Genomic DNA, 14,624 nt, shown 5'->3' with positions numbered 1-14,624 from the left:
AATTATGGCTAGCTGGTGCGTGCATTTCATCTTGTTTACTCGTGTACCTAGAAAGCAAGCGACGAAATCATGAAACTGAAGTTGTGCAGAATTCCGGGGACAAGATTGAGCTTTTTTTCTTTTGACACATTTAGGCTACTTCAACTGAGATCATCTTACAAAGTTACTTGATTGCTTACACCTCCACCATTGGCACCATTCATTTTTCACACATTATTCCCCACAATTACATTTTTTTAAGGAAAAGATGAAAGGAACTAGTGTTTAGTTCACAGCTAGACGAAGCTTGTTCACTGGAGATTTTTGCCAAACATTAACAGCAAATAAAATTGACAATAAATCATCATAAATCCATGAATACTGGAGTAACACTAACTGAAAAACCTTGATAAGACCATCTGATCATACAGTACCCCTACACCAAAGAAAGCACTAAAGGCAATCACAAAGACGGTCTTGTCGATAGCTTTTCTTGTCGAAACAATTGAGGCTGGACGCGCTTCTGTTGAACCACAAGGACGAGTAAGGATAGGTCCACATAGCTTTGGGTTCCCGTCGAAACTAGACTCTGAAAATGTGTCAAACTGGCCTCCACTTGGAATTGGTCCTTCTAGGTCATTGTTAGAAACATTGAACTCAGATAGGAAATATAAGCCATCCAATGCATGAGGTATTGGACCTGTGAGATGATTGTTAGACAAGTCGAGGACCATGAGTTTTTTGAGGTTGCAGATTGACTGTGGGATTCCCCCGGATAAGTTATTGAAGCTCAAATCAAGCGAAGCAAGTGCTCCCAACTGACCAATATTCAGGGGGATTACACCAGTGAGGTCATTACTGCTAAGATTTAAAAATTGGGGGAGAGCATTGAGCGAGCGGTATTGATATGCTGATGACAGATAAACAGGTAGCTCAAAGTAATTTGTATCCAAATAAGCTGTAGTCTTCTCCGCTTGCAGCATCGCCTCGATTAATGATGTTGGGATTTCCCCTGTAAGGCTATTGTTTGATATGTCTATATAAAACAGGGAGTGTAGGGTGTTGATCCAAGATGGTATTGGGCCATTCAGTTCATTGTTCGATAACAACAACACCTGCAAATTCATGAGCTTTGATAACCAAACCGGTAGCTTTCCAGACAATGAGCAGTTATGTATGCCCAGGACTTTAAGATTCTCAAAACCATCCATGGTTTCATCTTGTGGCATGACCTCATGCCTGAAATTCACTCCAATTAGCAGGGCCCTGAGGTTCCTGGAGCTCTTTAGGATGTGAAGAGTATTCGTTATATTTGTAAAATTGTTGCGGGTAAGTGATAGGAAGGTGAGGGACTTCAGATTCCCTATTCTCTTTGACAACTGACCATGGAACTTGTTTACAGATAACCGCAGCGCAGTCAAATTACTGCATGAGTAGATGCTTTCTGGAATTGTGCCGGTGAAGTTGTTTGAGTAAAGATCTAAAGTTTTTAGATTGGATAGGGCAGAGAAGTTGACCTTGACAAGCTCTCCCTGGAAGTTGTTTCTCCTGAGGCTGATGGTTGTGAGACTTGTGCACTTGCTCAGAGCCGTTGGTAGCTCTCCTGACATGTTATTGTGCGCCAGGTGAAGCTCCTCGAGTCTCTTGAGCTGCCCTATAGAATCTGGGATCTTGCCACTGAGCCGAGTCATTGCTAAATCAAGGAAAATCAAATTTCTGAGCTTATGTATATGTGCAGCGTCAAGTGTTCCTTCCAACCAATTGTTAGAAAGGGAGAGGTATTCTAATGAGGTAGCATCAAAGAGTTTATCCGGGAGAGTCCCAGTTATGTTGTTTTGTTCAGCCTTGAACACTCTAAGTGCAGAGCAGTTACCTAGCCCTGGGGGGATATGGCCGCTGAATCGGTTGTAGCTAAGGTCAAGCACTGCAAAGGATGGCGCACTGATGCAGAAAGATGAAGGCATCCATCCCGTAAAACTGTTGTTGCTCGCATTCAGCGCAATCAGGTTTCTAGTCTTCTCCCATGTGGTGGATGGAAAAGATCCAGTAAAGAAATTGCTCGAGATGTTCAGTACCTGCAGAGGCCGTCCAGGGATCGATGATGGCAGTTCTTGCAGGCCCCTGCTAAGGCGATTGAAGCTGACATCGAGAGAAACCATGCTGCTGGAGGACATCACTTCCAACGGGAGGCCGCCGCTGAGAGAGTTGCCCGACAGGTTGAGGCGCAACATGCCCTTGAGGCTTCCCATGGACGGTGAGATATGCCCTTCCAGACCTCTAGATGCCAGAGAAACCTCGGTGACCTCCCTGTTTGCGTTGCAGGTGATGCCGTCCCATGTGCAGCAGTCCGTGCCATTCCACCACGACGCGGCGAGGCCACCGTCCCGTGAGAGCCCGCCGAGGAACTGGAGCAGGTAGCTCTTCTCCTGCTCGGTGCACGAGCTGGACAAGGAGAGAAGCAGCACAAGAGCGAGGATGAACGAAGGCATGGCCAACCTGCTGCCTTGGTTCTTGCACAAGGAATGATGGGGCATTGGCCGCATGTTTTTCGTCGTGCCAAGTGACTATGGTGAATCTCTATTTGAGATTCAATTAGCAGGTACTCTCAGTGCAATTAGTACATGATTGAAGGAAGATAATAGCTTTATAGAGACGTGCTTCTCATGACCTGATGTGTGTGTTTACCTTTTGAGTTTCATATGGTGCCAAGGTACTTAACTAATACTTGTCTCCCTATTGCTGGCCCCAGGCTCTTATCAGCAACTATTATGTCATATGGACTATCAGAATGTTTTGAACTTCAAAGAAAAGTTGCTTGCGTGTTAGAGCCTGCAGGTCAGCTGACTACGTTTACTGGTTCTTTTTAGAACTTTTTTTCTTCAACTACCACGATTACTAGTTTAACCCTTGAGTTGACATAGGCACAGCCTCTGTTCTTTTTCGTTCTTGTTTAATTTTTTCCAGTTATCCCATCATGAATCTGCTTGACTGTTGACTGCTTCTGTTGTTGAGACTGTTGACCATTGATCAATCATGTCTGCATTCCGACTAACTGCACAATTTTTTTATCTGCATCTGTTAAATTTTTATTTGAAATTCTACCAGTGTTGATTTATATTCATGTTCTGTTTAACAGCAACCCTTTTCTTTCCAACGCAGACGATTTAATCAATTAAGCACTATTGCTACCTCGATTCTCATTTACCGGTGTTTGAGACGTAATCTCCAATACACGTGTTTGATCATTGTTTTTTAGAAAGAAAAAAACTACTCCATCATTGCAGATTATGGGGCATACTGGTAAATCGACGCTTCGCCTATCAATAGTATATTTTTTTGCGAGAAGGAGTGAGATTCATATTAAATTAGAAGCACTATATATCCCTTTTACATTCAGACCCCTGACAAGACAGAAAATACAAAGAAGTAAAAGCATGGCCTCCTGTAATCTTCTTTCTCCGCCACCGATGTCGACCATCGTCGCCCTGCACGAGTAAAGCTGGCTAAGTGGGTCGGGCCAAATGGGCTGGCACGAGGCATGACTATTTCAGCTCGGGCTAGGCATGACACGACACGATGATAAACGGGTCTAGTAGGCACGGCACGACGGTCTGGGTCGTGCCTAGGTTGTAGCCATGGCACGCCGGGTCGGCATAGCACGACCCGTTTAAGTTTTTTATTTTTTTAAATATCTTATATATTTTGTTTAGTTCTAATACCAACACAGCTTCATAGCACAATGATAGTGCACCTAACTCAAATGCATGAGATCTTCGGTTCAATTCCCAGTGACCTCAATTTTTTGCGATTTGCCAATTTTAATCATGCTAACGGGTTGAAAAAACTCATCGTGCCTGCTATGTCATGGGCTAGCCGAACACGGCACGATCATAAGTGGGTCATGCATGGGCATGAGGCTCTGCACGTGGACTGGCACGGCACGACCAATTTGGCTAACAAGCCTAAACAGGTCATGCCTAGCAGGGCATGGGCCATGCCGTGCCGAGCGGCCTAGTTGGCCACGCATGCGCACGAGCATAACGCAGATCACCGATGTCAGAGCTCAACCCTCCAACCGACCTAGATGATGGGCCCCAAACCTTGGAAACACCGCAACAGCTAACATCTCGGATCGCAGCCAGAACACATTTGACCCACTGAACGAACATCGGTGGCCACATCACTGGAACGGCCGAGAAACTCCATTGGTGCCACCGCCCTCAACCACGTGAAGGATAAAGACCCAGATCAACACTGCCATTGTCGGCTTCAAACCTAGCGACACAAGTACTTAGGTTGATGGAAACCTAAGTACTCAGATCAACACTGCCATCTCTAGTCTAATTTCATTTTCTGTTCCTGGGGTTTTCGATCGTCAACAATGTAATTACAACATCACAACAGCATTATTGTAGCTAGTATTAATAATTCCTTGGTCAAGTACTTAGGTTGATGGAAAATAATCCTAGAGATATTAGCACGTTTTCATGTAAAATTGTAACCTAAAACTGGACTCGATTAGAATTTGATTGACACACGGGAATGTCATAGAAATCATTTTCCAATAGTAATTGAAAATATTCCCTCTTTCAAATAGGGCGTTTCATTCCGAGGCTCAAATAGCGCGTGACGAAGTTGCAACAAGAGAATAGGATCTTGTGTTAGGCTCTGTTTGGTTCAGATTCTGTTAGCTTTTGTTACTTAGAAGTAGAAAGTTAAACTAAATAGTCTATTTCTGTTATTATTATTAGAAGGCAGAAGCTGGTTTGAAGAAGTTTTGCTTATTAGATATGATGCTTTGATGGATATTACATATTGTCATGTCCCGAAACCGTAATCACGTAATTAAGTCTAATTATACATCATTAGGATCATGATTAATTTTGGATCAATTTACTTGGAATGCTAGTGCAATTCGTTTAAAGTCAATCGGATGAGAGAAGGTAATTCGAGAGAGAAAAGAATAGAAATTATGTTGAAAATATCTTGTGTCTCTAACACGTGAGCCCCACCGGAGTGGACCAACCACCCCCTCTCTCTTATGGGTAGCAGCTGCCCCACCCACCCCCTCTCTCTCTCACTCTTGTGCTCCCAACCAGCCCAAGGAGCTGAGAGCTCCATCTCTCCCTCCCTCTCTCAAGCACTCTCTCCCTCTTCCCAAAATCCGACTTCAAGAGAAGTTTTGAGGTATGCATGTGGTACTCACGCGATCACGAGCTCATAAGCTACTCATTCATTCAATTTATTTTCATTTTCTTGGAAGATTCGAGCCGGTTTTGACTCGTTTTGGTGTTCTTGGTTGAAGAATGAGGAACGTCGGCGTTCTTCCTCTTTCCGAGTGTTTCCTCCATCCTCCGATGGTCATCAACCTCCACAGACACCGTGGGTAAGTCTTTTAGGCTTCCCATGACAAGAATGCATGATTTGGTCGGTCGATTTTAAGTTTGGAACTAAAGTTGTGAGTTCTTGAATTCTTGAGCTTTGGAGCTAAAATAAGGATTTGGGTGAGATTTGAGTTAGGAATCGTGTTGCTAGGTTGGTGAGTGGGTTCTAGACTCTACGAACTATCCCAAACATGTTTCTCTTTGGCTTGGAGAGGCTTGCAAATCAAATCGACCGAGTTTTTCCCCCTCGAAGAAACCTCTTTGGACAACCCGGATAGTTCGAGTAGCCCAGTGAAAACCTCATTGAATTGTATTCAAAATTCATGCGGGGTTAGAGTGTAATATAAATCTAGAACCCCTTGTATAGTGCATATACATGTTCGTGTAGCATAGATTTAACATGCGAGTGAAATCGATCGAGGAAAAACACTTTAGAACTCAACTCGGCTAGAACCTAGAGAGTCCAGGTAGATTCATTTTAGAGTTAGCAGATAGCCCCACTCAGAGCCTCACCCGGAATGTCCGACCTGACCGAGACCCCAGTCCGAAGGATAGCCCGGAGGTTCCAGAACCCGGAGTCTCCGGCCTCCTGTCATTTTTTTCAGCGTTATTTAGATCGCAAGTTTTGTTATTCCTCCGTATGTCTTACACCTTTAGCTTGTTGTTATGAATGTTGTAGCATACATTGTATATTTCATTCATGCTCATCATTGCACATGTTCTTCTTTAGTGAACGAAGAACCAGAGCGTGTCACGACCGTGGTTGAAGGCGACGCCGATCTACCGAAATTCTACGAGTGTTGCACGGGTAGCATTAGGCGGTCACCTGATCATCAAGGAAAGCATCTAAGCATACTTCTCCCAATAATCTGGATCTCTTATGATATAAATTGATAAATATGCTTTATGTATGTTATACATAAGTTCGAGTTGTTGTTAGGTTTGGTATGGGTAGAGCCTATATTGATGTATTACTTTCCTATATTGAGTATTGGAATTCCATATCCTTGTAGCTGGGCTTTAACATGATGATGTCTAATTCAAAGGCTAATCGAATTGCTTAGCCATGCTTAGGTTCTTCGGTAGAAGTCGAATGGTGAAATGTTTCATCATTCGCGAGCATAGGTCTAATTACTTACACTATGATCGCAATGATAGGTTGATGGTGTTGGTTGGATGAGTGGTGAGGTTGAGTCAAGATGTGGGTGGTGTTAGGGGTATTTCTCCTGCCATGTGGAGTTCCCCTAGGTAGGTCGGGAGAGGAACCCAGACACCGTAGACTACTTGCATCGTTTAAGCATCGATTATTGTTACAGTTGGCTTTAGCACTTCCCTTGCTTACTACATGTCGTATATGGGAACGATAAGCCTATTACCTTTGTAGCTGTGGTTTTTTGGCGTGCGGGTCAATGGTGTCGGGCATGAGGTCGGTGGGGTATCCAGTTTACTCCTGAAGTAGTTCTGGATGACCCCCGCACCTATTAGTGCATGATCAAACGATTGGGGCTTATTGGAAAAGGTTGACATGAGTACCCCCTTATATGGACCTGTGTAGTCATGCAAGCTGTATGGTCCTCAAGTCGTGTAGGTAAAGGAGTATCCCTGTAGGGTATAAAAATATTTTGAAATACCGCGCTCTCGGTCATGAGCATGCTTCTGTCCATTTGCAGCAGTCGTAGAGTTACGAATGTGGATTGAGGTGGTTAATGGGTTCAGATTGTGCTTTACAGATTTTATTCCTATGGTCCCTTTTACATTATGTTCAATTGATGTTTATGGGTTAGTTATTACTTTGGTCTAGTATCGATATTCACACATTTTTATGTCAAATTCGCTTTCACATATGAAATTTACTTAACCATGTGACCTTTTCTTGCTAATATCCAAATGCATGATCTTTGGAGTCGGGCTATTTATAAGTTCCCATTATAGATTAAGTCTTGCGAGTACCTTCGTACTCACGCTGCTTTTCAGGTGTTACGGTCGAGGAGGAGTTGATCTTTGGCTACTTCACGCCTGTCGAGCAGGGGCGGGCCCACGTTAGGTCATGGGTGTACAGATGTACACCCAAATATTTGTGCAAAAATTTTCTATATATACTAGTATATATGAAGTATTAGATATTGAGCAAAAATAGCAAGCCAATACAGCCGAACGTGGCCAGCGTGCCAGCTTCTGACCTCCCACCCGGCCACCCCATGGTCCCCATCAACCCACCCAACCATCTAACAGCCCAAGCCCATGCTGGCTCCCTACCTGCTGGCTTGCTGCCTCCCCAAACCCCACGGCCCACGCCAGTACGCCACACCAACAGCTCGAGTGCTCCACGCTCCACAATCCACATCTCGCTTCCACAAAACCTAGAATATGGCTGGCGCCAGCGGCGGAGGCGGCGCGGAGGCCAGCAGCTTTGGTGGCGCGGGCGCCAGCGACGGGCACAGCGACGGCGGCGCGGGCATCGGCGGCGGCGGCACGGGTAGGGCAGTGGCGAGCGCGAGCCTGGGCGCAGGTGCTGAGGGCTCTGTCTCCATTGGTGAGTGTGACCCAGCTTCCATGCTTGCTTGAAATGTAAGAAGGAAAATCTGTCAAGTACTAACCAAATTACAAGCAATCAAATTTAGCTCCAACTGTCCAACAGTGTACGACTCCATCTTCTTAGATTAGTGACTTACTGAGTTGCAACAAAACAATTATCACTACTTCTCCATGAAGAAAATGGCACCATTGCTTTCATCCATCATTTTACCTCAGTCCTCAGACATCATGTTCACATCCATAGGTCATAGGATCAGCTGGTGATCTGTTGCTAAATAGGAGATTTGTATTGAAGTTACTAAATTAAACTTGCTGATTTTGATGTGAAATGCAAGTGTGCGGGACAGAGCATGGTGTTCTTTTTTGTTCACTGATGTTGTTATTCTCATTGTTTGTCACATGCTCAATTGCTCACTTTTTTTTTCTTCTAGAGGGGATTATGAAGTCATCTGGGCAGTCTATTAAGAGAAAGACAATTGATTTGAAAACTCTGTGGAGTAAAGCTGCAAAGTCAAAAAAGACATCAGCTGAAATCAATTCATCTTCTCCTTCCATTCAATTGCCTGTGCCTGACAATGAGATTGAGATTGCTGCTAGCACGGAACCTGATCTCCCAGTTCCATTGTCCACAATCATTGAAAATGATGACAATGACGATGCAGTTCATGAAGAGGCTGAAGAGAATGAAGCGGGTCAAGTGGATGACAGTAATGATGGAATTTATGATGTTGATTTGCTTCCGCGTGATCCTGGGAAGAGGATTCCAATTGCAGATTATGATATCAATGATCAAGATAGGGTGAGAAGGAGATTCATTGCATTGGGGCCTTGTCAACCACGTGATCATAATTTTGAAAGAAGAATGATTAGAGGTATGCGTCGATTTGTGCCTACTTGGTTTGATACTTATAATTGGATTGAGTATAGTGTGGATAGAGAGGCTGCATTTTGCTTTGTTTGTTATTTGTTCAAGGATAATAGTTGTGCTGGTGGAGATGCTTTTGTGAATGGGGGATTTAAAAATTGGAATCATAAAGAGGCATTTAAGAAACATGTTGGTGATATTAATAGTGCTCACAATCAAGCTCAAGAGAAATACGATTTATTTGTGAAACCTAAAACATCAATTGAGCAGTCATTTGCTTCGACAACCAAACAGTACAAGGTTCTTTACATAGCCCGCTTGACATGGTCACTTAGGTGCATAAGGTTTCTCTTGAGACAAGGGTTGGCTTTTCGTGGGCATGATGAAAGTGAAGATTCTAAAAATAAAGGAAATTTCCTTGAGCTTTTAAATTTTCTAGCAAATAATTTTCAAGAAGTTAACAAGGTGGTTCTAAAGAATGCTCCGAAAAAAATAAAATGATAGACCACAAGATACAAAAGGATCTCATAAGCTCTTGTGCCAAGGAAACTACTAAGCTTATTATGGAGGATCTTGGTAATGAACATTTTTCGATACTTGCTGATGAATCTAGTGATGTGTCCCTAAATGAACAATTGGCTCTTTGCTTGCATTATGTTGATAAAAAGGGAAAGCCAGTTGAGAGATTTCTTGGTGTTGTCAATGTTGAAGACACTACATCTTTAACACTAAAAACTGCAATTGGAAATTTGCTTATGGATCATCAGTTGAGCTTTTCGATGGTCCGTGGGCAAGGATATGATGGAGCTAGTAACATGAAGGGTCACATTAATGGTTTGAAGAAACTTATTATGGATGAGTCTCCTTCTGCTTATTATATTCACTGCTTTGCTCATCAACTTCAATTAACTCTTGTTGCTGTTGCTAAGGAGAGTGGTGATTGTCAATGGTTTTTTCAACAACTTTTATATTTATTAAATGTTCTTGGGAATTCTTGTAAGAAGATAAGAATGCTTCGAGTGGCTCAAGCCGAGTCTATCATTGAATCATTGGAATTGGGTGAACTTGAAACCGATCAGGGTTTGAATCAAGAGATGGGATTGGGAAGACCAGGTGATACAAGGTGGGGATCTCACTATAAAACTATATTGCATATTATTGCTTTGTACCAACCAATTCGGAATGTTCTCATCAAGATTGGGGAAGACTATAGTGGGACGGAGGCTATATCGGCTCAAACTATGTTGACATCATTTGAGTCATTTGAGTTTGTTTTCATGTTGCATTTGATGGAAGAAATATTTGGGTACACAGATGACTTATGCAATACTTTGCAAAAGAGGGAACAAGATATTGTTAATGCTATTTCTCTTGTTTATACCACAAAGGAACAATTGCAGTTATTGCGGGAAGATGATGGATGGGATACTTTCTTTCAAGGTGTCATTTCTTTTTGTGTGAAGCATAAGATCAAAATTGCTGATATGGATGGTCGCTACAAGCCGGTTGGAAGATCTGCAAGGTTCTATGGTAAAGTTACAAATAAACACCGCTTTCATGTTGATATGTTTTTGGGTGTCATTGATAGACAACTTCGAGAGCTTAATGACCGGTTTGATGAGGTGAACACAAAATTACTTATTTGCATGGCATCATTCAATCCTATTGATTCATTTGCTGCATTTGATAAGGAGAATTTGGTTAAGCTTGCTCAATTTTATCCTAAGGATTTCACAAAGGATGAAATGTTGAAACTTCCCAATCAACTAAGAAATTATATCGCAGATGTGCGAAGGGATGAGAGGTTTAAAGATGTGAAAAATCTTGCCGATCTTTCTATTAAGCTTGTTGAAACAAAGAAGAGCGGCACTTTCAAAGTTGTTTACAAGCTTATCAAATTGGTGCTAATTCTTCCTGTAGCGACAGCTAGTGTTGAGAGGGTGTTCTCTTCAATGACTTATGTGAAGAATAAGCTAAGGAATAAAATGAGGAGTCAATACATGAATGATTGTTTGGTCACTTTTATTGAGCGGGACTTCTTTTTGCAAGTTGAGGATGATGCCATCATAGTTGCATTTCAAAAGATGAAGAACCGTAAAGTTGAATTGTAATTTTGATTTTTTTTTAGAGTTTGGATGCTGTCGTTATTATGAATAAGTTTTATTTTAGAGTTTGTATCTGGACGTTGTTTAATATTTATGGTTATCGAAAAAAATTTAGCTATACATAATACTGTATGTACACCTAAATTAAAAAACCTGGGCCCGCCACTACTGTCGAGGGTGACGGGTATGAGTAGACAACTACTCAGTGGTCGTTCTTTTGAGGTGAAGCCTGAGAGCATATGGTTTCACCCACTTTTTGTGGTCCATGGCTTTTGTTTCCGCGTAGTTTCTCTTTTGGCTAAGTGTTGATCAGTTTTAGTATCCTTCTGGATCTCTTTTGCCGTAAATTGTAAACTTGTAAATGCTTAAGAACTTGTACTATAATTTAATTACTCGCTCTTTATTAAGTTTGATTGTGATTGCTTATGTTTGTAAAGCATGTGTTCTGGTCTTAGGCACAAAACACGTGCCGGGACTATCGGGATAGTATTTTGGTTAATCGTTGAAGTTGTGATTAAGTAAATCATCAACTTAATGATGAATTAAAATACTGTTTAGACGGTTCCTCACACATATATTATATATTTCATCTACATTAAAAGCCAATTCAAAAATAACTTCTCTATAAGCAGCTTTTGAAAATGTCTCAGCCCAACCAAACAGTCTTTTATTCCAAATGTGAACAATAAAAGTGAAATATGCTCCTTTCAACCACAAGCTACAAAATTCACAAAACCTTTGACCCAAGCAAATTGGGTAGGCTAGAAATGAAACCCACAAAATCCAACTAAAAAGATGATAATAATACAATAATAAATAAATGTACTAGTAATAGTAAAAGTAATAACGGTACACAAAGACTGATGTATAAGTTATAATTCTAGTAGGTGGATAGCGAACTTCCACATGCTTCTTTACATGGATGGTTTTTTGGATACTCCATTCCATCAAGTTTATTTACATACTCTTACCATGTTAAGTTTGGTCAACTATTACCTCTTTTCATATTATCAGCGTGCCTTAGTATCTTGCTATGTACGGGTGATTCTGGAGGTCTCTATTGTATATGTTCAAATGTAACAGCCCAAGTTCATAAAATCATGAAAGTAAAAAAACTTTTCCAAAGAAGATAAAAGAATTTGCAAAATTAAATGAACCCTAAGTGTGTATATGTGCCTTATACATGTATATACATATATGCAAATATGTGTGTTATGTGTATAAACACATATATACATTGAGAGCTATTTTTTTTCTATAAAAAGAATGTTTGTAGATATATATATATATATATATATATATATATATATATATATATATATATATATATATATATATATATGTGTGTGTGTGTGTGTGTGTGTGTGTATTTTATTGCTTGCTTGATTGCTTGGCTATGTGAGCTATATATGTGTAGTATATACCTTGTATGTATATATATACATGAGTAAAATAGTTTTGAAATTGAAAAGTTTTAAAATGAAAAAGGCCAAAGCTCATTCCTCTCCTCCTCTCCTTCCCTCTCTCAGCTCGGCCCGCCCGACTCAGCCCAACCCATCTCTCCTTCCCCTCTCCTGTTTCTCTGTTTTGGCCCAGCCCAACCGCTCTCTCCTCTCTTCCCTCCCTCTCTGCTCAGCTCGGTACGGCAGCAGCAAGCCGCCAGTACTGTGCGCGTGGACGCCATTGTCTCCGAGCCAGATTTTGACCGCCCAACCGCTCAACGAGATCACCAAAACATCTAGAAGCTCAAGCCCGTGACAATTTTGCTAAAGCCCGAGCCAAAACCGTGAAGAACGCGCAAGAGAGTCCGCCAGCCGCACGAGCTCTCAATCAAATTTGCGGGATTGCGTTGGACATAAGCTATTGAGTAAAAGGAGGAAGAATCCCAGAGCTATGCGTGCGCTTTTGCTCAAGAGATAGAGACCCAAGCGCATTTGGATCATTAGGATTGAGTTTGAGCCGCCGCCACCTCTCCTTTCAAATCTGATTCGAATTGAAGATATGGTAGCCGCCCGCCTATAAATATGGGACCCTAGAGCTTCCTTAGATCATTGCACAGCTTTTGCCCAACTCGCCGAGAAGAAATCGACGCCCAGAGCCGAGTTCCGACGAGCTCTAAAGCTTTGCGTTGCCCGTCGCCATCGCTAGCCTCGCTGGAGCATCTCCGACACCGACACATACCCTAGGTGAGTTCTCTGTGCCTCCCCAACCATGTTCCACCGCTTGCCGGAGTAGATAAGTCGCTGGAGCGTCTTTCCGGTGAGGTTCCAGCGCTGCACCGCCACGGAAGCCGCTGCCGTCGCCCTCTACCCGCCGGAGCTGAGCACCAGTGCATCTCACCCGTTGGATCTTGATTCAATGGTGAGGATTAAATCAGCTCATACCCCTTCAATAGCCAATCACAGGGCGTCACGTGTCTCACATAATCCCAGTCAGACTCCTTGCCACGTCATTCGCCGAGTTAGCCAGCCACGTCAGCGATTTTGCTTATGTGTCATGCCATGTCAGCTCTAGTGCTCGGTCAACAGCTCAGTCAGTATTTGTTTTTCTTTTAATTGTTTTAATTGCTTTGATGATGTCATAATAGTTAAATATTGCATACTTAATAGTTTTTAGTATAAAAATAATTCTAAAAAATAATAATCAATAGCAAAATTAATTTATGAAAATGTTTTATAGGTTTATTTAATTCTATTTAATGGTTTTAAATAGTTTTATAATTCAAATAAATGATAGAAAATTCCAGAAAAATCTTAGAAAATCATAGATGGCTTTGGACAAATCCTAAAACATTCTTAGCAACATAATTTCATTTATAGATAGTCTTTTCAGCCCTGTTCTAATCTTTGAAAAATCATAACTTGTAAATTGTAGCTCCGTTCTGACCCGTTCTTTCGCCGAATTGTCCGGGATAATGTAATCTTGTGATGATGATGTTTGTTGTGTGATGTTTGGTTCTTTTGGATCTTGGTGTTTATGTGTTGTTATTTTTCTGCATATGTTGCGAGTAGATGTCAACGTTTCAGAGGAGCTAGAAGGTTTGCAGGATCAAGATTTTGAAGACCCAACTGAGTGCAGCGAAGGCAAGTTATGTTTTTGAATATACTTATCCCAGTTTCTAAATATTTTGTTTTATAAACATGCATGCTAATAATTTGTTAAGAATCCCAAGAGTTAGACGTTACCTTAGTTTTTTCTTATCATCCTTGTCACCTTAGTATTGTTTTGGGTTATGAAAAAGTAAATGATGCTTAGCCTTGCTTTAGGATGGTAATCATGATTAATGCTCTACGAACTTGATAATGGTCATATGCAACAATGATAAAATATAGTGGAATAACTTTTGTAGTAACATGGTATAGGGATTTAAGCATGTGGTATGATGGGATGTATGGTTTGGAAAGTGGTAGTCTTGCTCAAATCTAAGGACCGGTTTGTGGGGTGATCTTTATGTGTTTATAGTACAACCACAAGCCTGGTATGGGTTAGGCCTAGCCAAGTAATTTGCTTACTCTCAGTATAGTATAGACTAGGCAGAAGAGCGATGAATGGATGATGTCTTGGGATCTGAAAAACGCAAGAGGGGGCTTCTGTTGTTGAGGTGGAATCACGCGACAGTAAAATCTTAGCAGGTAGACATGTGCTGAGAGGGAGCATTGTAAATGCTTTGTAGTGGATTCCTAGCGTACACCTCAGTAGTGTGTAAGAGTTATTCATCGGTCAACGGATGCTCAGCAAAATGGGATGATACGTCAT

General features: G+C 41.6%; 2 protein-coding genes across 2 annotated transcripts; one reads left to right on the top strand and one right to left on the bottom strand.

Annotated features, from left to right (window-relative positions):
• Window positions 1-263: 263 nt before the first annotated feature.
• LOC133916091 (receptor-like protein 2) lies at window positions 264-2,468 on the bottom strand. Its single transcript, XM_062359599.1, has one exon. The coding sequence runs from the start codon at window positions 2,466-2,468 to the stop codon at window positions 372-374; it is 2,097 nt and encodes a 698-aa protein (XP_062215583.1). The 3' UTR covers window positions 264-371.
• Window positions 2,469-7,730: 5,262 nt separating this feature from the next.
• Window positions 7,731-10,874, top strand: LOC133914723 (uncharacterized). Its single transcript, XM_062357765.1, has 3 exons — window positions 7,731-7,896; window positions 8,330-8,697; window positions 9,432-10,874. The coding sequence occupies exons 1-3, from the start codon at window positions 7,731-7,733 to the stop codon at window positions 10,872-10,874; spliced, it is 1,977 nt and encodes a 658-aa protein (XP_062213749.1).
• Window positions 10,875-14,624: the final 3,750 nt, after the last annotated feature.

The sequence above is a fragment of the Phragmites australis genome, chromosome 4 (genome assembly GCF_958298935.1).
Source record: "Phragmites australis chromosome 4, lpPhrAust1.1, whole genome shotgun sequence".
In the NCBI taxonomy this organism is placed as follows: Eukaryota; Viridiplantae; Streptophyta; class Magnoliopsida; order Poales; family Poaceae; genus Phragmites; species Phragmites australis.
This window is presented reverse-complemented; position numbering and strand designations above follow the sequence as displayed.

Bases quoted from the DNA above. Each gene is read 5' to 3' on its own strand.
- LOC133916091 (XM_062359599.1), bottom strand. From the start codon at position 2,468: ATGCCTTCGTTCATCCTCGCTCTTGTGCTGCTTCTCTCCTTGTCCAGC.
- LOC133914723 (XM_062357765.1), top strand. From the start codon at position 7,731: ATGGCTGGCGCCAGCGGCGGAGGCGGCGCGGAGGCCAGCAGCTTTGGT. The intron at 7,897-8,329 runs GTGAGTGTGACC...TTTTTCTTCTAG, and splicing joins TGAGGGCTCTGTCTCCATTG to AGGGGATTATGAAGTCATCT. The intron at 8,698-9,431 runs GTGAGAAGGAGA...GTTGATAAAAAG, and splicing joins ATATCAATGATCAAGATAGG to GGAAAGCCAGTTGAGAGATT.